This window comes from Pteropus medius, unplaced genomic scaffold (genome assembly GCF_902729225.1).
Source record: "Pteropus medius unplaced genomic scaffold, Ma_sr-lr_union100, whole genome shotgun sequence".
Classification (NCBI taxonomy): domain Eukaryota; kingdom Metazoa; phylum Chordata; class Mammalia; order Chiroptera; family Pteropodidae; genus Pteropus; species Pteropus medius.
Genome location: NW_024346098.1, coordinates 1,061 through 5,594, shown reverse-complemented (window position 1 = coordinate 5,594; position 4,534 = coordinate 1,061). Strand labels below are relative to the sequence as shown.

Sequence of the window (4,534 nt, the reverse complement as noted above, 5' to 3'; positions counted from 1 at the left end):
GAAGTGAGAGAACGTAGGGAGCCTGTGACTGAGGCGTGCCCTTCGACCCGCACCTCCAGTGCTTCTCAAGCAACCCGGTCCCTGACGTGGTCGCCGGCAAAATTTTGAAGACCTCCCGGGCCCCCGGCCCCCAACCGCCCCCCCGCCCCCATCCAGGCCTCCAAGAAGACACAGGGTCTTTGTGTCTCGTCGCATGCGATTCAGGATCGCCTGTCTGCGACAGCTCAGCGACCCGCTCCGGTGCGGACCGGCGGGAGACATGGCCTGCACCACGAAGCTCTTCTCACTTGTGCATCCACAAGATTCACTTGGACGCGTGGCCCGTGTGCACGTGTTGATTCAGTGCGGCTGGGCGCGCCTCAGCTTCTGTGTTTCTCGGAAGCCAGCGGGCCTACCAAAACCCCCTTTCCTCTCTCTCAGTGAAACCACCGGGGAGGAATAATCGTGGTTTGGAAACTTTTCGGAAACGCTCACCCATGAAAACCAAGCACACGACAGGCCAGGTTGGACAGGTTTTTATTACTATCAAAAGAACATGGTCAAACACAAGGTTCATGAGGCAATTCAGAAACCAAATGCGCAAAACCGGAGGACGGCTACGCATCCTGATTTCCACAGAAGTATCTTCCCACGGTCTGACAGCCTCATCTCAGGACGGGTGCGTGGTGGGGCCTTCTAAGCAGATCACGTAGGTGGGCCCTTCCACGGTAGCCCCGAAGTCAGACATTGGCACACCAGGTACAGAATCGTCACATAGCTTCCTAGTTGCAGTAGAGTTTAAAGGTTCCTTCGGCAAACTGACTTAGGATCAATTTCTATCGAAAACATAAAATTAAAGTCAAAAGACACTTCACGTGCCAGTTCAAGAAGCACGAACCTCAATTTCTTAAAAACCTACTATTGGAAAGATCACTCGTACTTCCTAGCCTAAACAGTGCGGCCTTTGCTCGCGTGTAGCCCCACGTATGATCTCGGCTTCCCCTAGTGGACACCCAGCACAGCTGGCAAGTCGCCCATTGAGCAGAACCAGCCTACTTGCTCCTGGTGGCTTCCCCTCCCCAGTTGAAAGATCACCTCCAGACGGACCCGGGCTGGAGGACAGGTCTTCCTTGCCCCTGGGGTCTCACTGGCCGTCACTGTCTTCAGAGGAGGAGGAAAGCTGGAGGTCGTCATAGAGGACACTCAGTGGGGCGCGGGCACACGGTCCCTCCGACCTCGCTGAGATGGGAGGGCTCTGACCAGAAGGGCTTGGCTCCTGAGCAGGAGCGAATGAGGGGGCTGTCACGAACCTGGAGCTCCACCGGCCGCTGTCTAATCTGGTGAAGACCATTCTGAGGAGCTGGCCCGGAACCTGGTCAATCGGCACGAGCTGGGGTGCCAGGCAGGCCTGCACAGCCTTCAGGACAGGTCCCTTGTGCGGTGGCTGGAAGTCAACGCTTTGCACCTGGCCAAGGTTCCTCCCGGTCGCCTGAGGTGCCAACGATAGTCCGGCTGCCGTCGCACTAGCTGGAGTTTGGAGAGTCTGGAAAAGCCCCAGATCCGGTCCCGGCCAGCTCTTCCGGGGAGTCTGGCAGGGGCCGAGTCTCGGTTTCTTTCGGGGGCTCTGGCACGTCTGGATGCAGATCTGGGCAGCTCTCTGGCCTGGCGCCTTGATGCTGACTTTATTATTGAGTCCTGGAGGCGAAAACGTGCTCCATTCAGGTTCTTCCGGGGAAGGTGCCGTGCAGGTCACGTCTGGGTTTCCGACAGGCCGCCCGCTTGAGAGAGCGCTGTCCAGGACACAATTCCTCTTGGTCGTGTGGACGGGCCTCGGCCTCTGTGGGTGCTGTAGGGGAACGAAACACACAGAGATCACACGTCAGAATTTCCTCAGCTCAAGAACCAGTTAGAATTCAAGAAAGAACAGAAAAATCTAAGATCTGAAAAGGAAACTCGAACGGGCAAAGGCGGACCAGCAGTGGATTTGCACAGGACGAGCTCCTCGACCTCGCTGCTCTTCAGCACAGAAGAAGGGACCACAAACCCTGGATCCCGTTTCTGACAGCAGGTTACAAAGCATGAACCGTCTCACAGACGTCGCCCGGGAAGGGGACGTGGCCGTGAGCTCTGTCATGTGCTCCCCTGGGGGAGGGACGCAGACCACCGTGCCCTTTTGTAAGGCATTTTGAGGACCGAGGAGCTTGGAGGGCCCATTTGGAAGTAGAGGTCGGGACTTCGAGGCCCTTGATTTCCATAAAGAGGTCCACCTTCCGGAAGCATCGAATGAGATCACTTCCACACCCTCCACCAGCATCTTGTTGGCACACGCCAAGGCATGATGCACAATGAGAGACGCCGAGGAAAAATTACCACCGAAACTAGGCCTCGGGACCGACGTGGGTCAGGAGGGAACTGTTACAATTCCCTCTCACAGAAAGTTGCTGAACAAGTCGGGGTGAACCCGGGGCGAAAAAGAGACCAGAACTTGGGGGCACTCACCCTCACATAGTCACAGAATTCGGTCCGGTCCTTCCACTTTGGCCGTGGCCTCGCTTGGGGTCTCATGGGATATCTCTGGAGTAGAGCCTGTCTCTGCCGTGCGTCGGGCCTGCAGAACGAAAGGCGGTAGGTGGAAGCCACTGCATTTCTGGTCCCAAGGCGGGCAAATCTTGCAGCAGCCCGGTCCCTTTCCCCGTTATGGTGTGGGAACTGGAATGAGGCCCTGTGCCTTGGCCCAACTGGCCTTTCCCTCACCTCAGACCCATCCCCCACTCCAGGGAGGCCTCCCGGTTTCTACATGAAGGACTTCCATCTGGACTCAATTGACTACCTGCCTGTCAGAGTCGGAAGATGTTCCCTGCCTCCCCGCCACTCCCCACACCTCAGTGATTCTCCAGGAGGAGAACGAGCTGTCCTATGGGACACCTGGAGGACGACACAGGGCTCCTATTCTCCTTCTCTCTCTCTGTCCCACTCCCGCCACCGCCGCCCCCCCCAGCCCCGCCCCGTCTCTCTAGCAATCTCCGTCTGTCCCAGTCGTTGCCTGCAGATGGCGCTCTACACGGTGTAGAGATGGAGCGGAACACAAGAGCTCTGGAGATTTCCCCCCACCCGCCCAAGATTGGTTCTAACGGCCCCCAGTGCTCACCTTGGCCTCGGTTCCTCCGTGTCATCGTCGTGAAAGTGCCCTGCTTTCCGCAGTTCTCGGGGAGTCCATGGTTTTAAGTTCTCCTTCATCTTATGAAAACCCCGGGGCTGGGGGGCCAGGGCCCCTGCCCAACGCTTCATGGGGCAACTGAGGCAGCGTGCCTTGTGCCCGAAGGCTCCGCAGTCCTTGCACTTCACCTGTTGGGGGAAGAGGGAGAGGAGGGAAGCGAGTCAGCATAAATCACGGGCAGATTTCACAGGTGAACGAGGGCGCGGGGGACGGGACAGATTCATGGAGAGGGCACAGAAACGCAGGGCGTTCTAGGTGCCAGGATATTGAAGATATGAAGGGGGCGTCCCCAAGCCCAAGCCTGGGGAAGGGGTCCCTAGGCAGACGAGCCTCGGATGGGACGGAACCAGCGTGTCAGGTCTGCAAAACTTGCCCTCTCCAAACTCCGTCCCTGCCGTCCTGGTCGCAGAAACCCCTGCCCCCACGCCCCGCCCCCTCCCCTGAGTCCTAGACAGAGCCAAGCCTCTCCTCACCCTGGGATCCTCCTCCTCTGCTGGGGGAGCCCTGTGCGCCATTACTGCCCTCTGTGGTTTCTTCCCTTTCTGGAGTCTGCGGGGCCAGCGCTGCGGGTCTCCGCCCGCCATCTGCCACACCTCGCCGGGGTTTCGCGTCCTTCTTTCTCAGCCGCGGATTAGGGGAATTCCTGAGGACAAAATCAACGAGAACTTTCAATGAATTGGAAACAAAGGCCCTCAAGCGCCTCATCCTCCACGGGTGGAAGAAGGGACCTCAGGGCCACGAAGAAGAAACACCCTCCTCCCCCCGTCATGCCACAGTCCCAGACCTCTGACCATCGCCTCGTGATCCCCTACGCCCAGAAAGGGACTCTGAGGCAAGGCACCCGAGGCACACCCGAAGGGTTTGGGTGGGCATCCACGAATGACTGCCTTAAGAGATGTTGCTGAAGTCTATCCCAACACCTCCCAGGAGGAGAGAGAAAGACAGTATGCCCTCAGACTCACTCCATCATTAACACTACGTTGTCTCCTGTGGCACACGCATTCCCAAAGCAAAAAGAAAGGATGCGCCCCTCTGGAAGATTTCAATGTCCCGTTCCACAGAAGCAGAGGCAATTTTCAAATGCAAATTCACCTAGAAAGAATACCTTTGCCTCTGCCTGACCGGAAGCTTGCCAGCTGAGGGTCTCAACTGGACTTTTTTCCACCTGTGTAGCATCACTGTCCCATTTGCAACTCGCTTCTCACCCATGTGAAATGGATCTGTTCGAACCGGTGCTTTCCAACAAATCCATTCTTTCGGCTTTATCTGCCCATAAGGAAAACCCAGCAACTACTCACCCACCGGCCCACACGGGTCACAGTGCCCGGGCCCATTTCC

At 57.5% G+C, this 4,534-nt stretch overlaps 1 protein-coding gene across 1 annotated transcript; it reads right to left on the bottom strand.

Annotated features, from left to right (window-relative positions):
- Positions 1–1,123: 1,123 nt before the first annotated feature.
- On the bottom strand, positions 1,124–3,711 carry LOC120612849 (putative protein FAM90A20P). The gene is made up of 4 exons (XM_039875388.1): positions 3,670–3,711; positions 3,128–3,324; positions 2,479–2,587; positions 1,124–1,825 (listed from the first exon to the last, which is right to left on the bottom strand). Exons 1-4 carry the CDS (start codon positions 3,709–3,711, stop codon positions 1,124–1,126), a joined length of 1,050 nt encoding a protein of 349 aa, XP_039731322.1.
- Between the last annotated feature and the right edge of the window lie 823 nt (positions 3,712–4,534).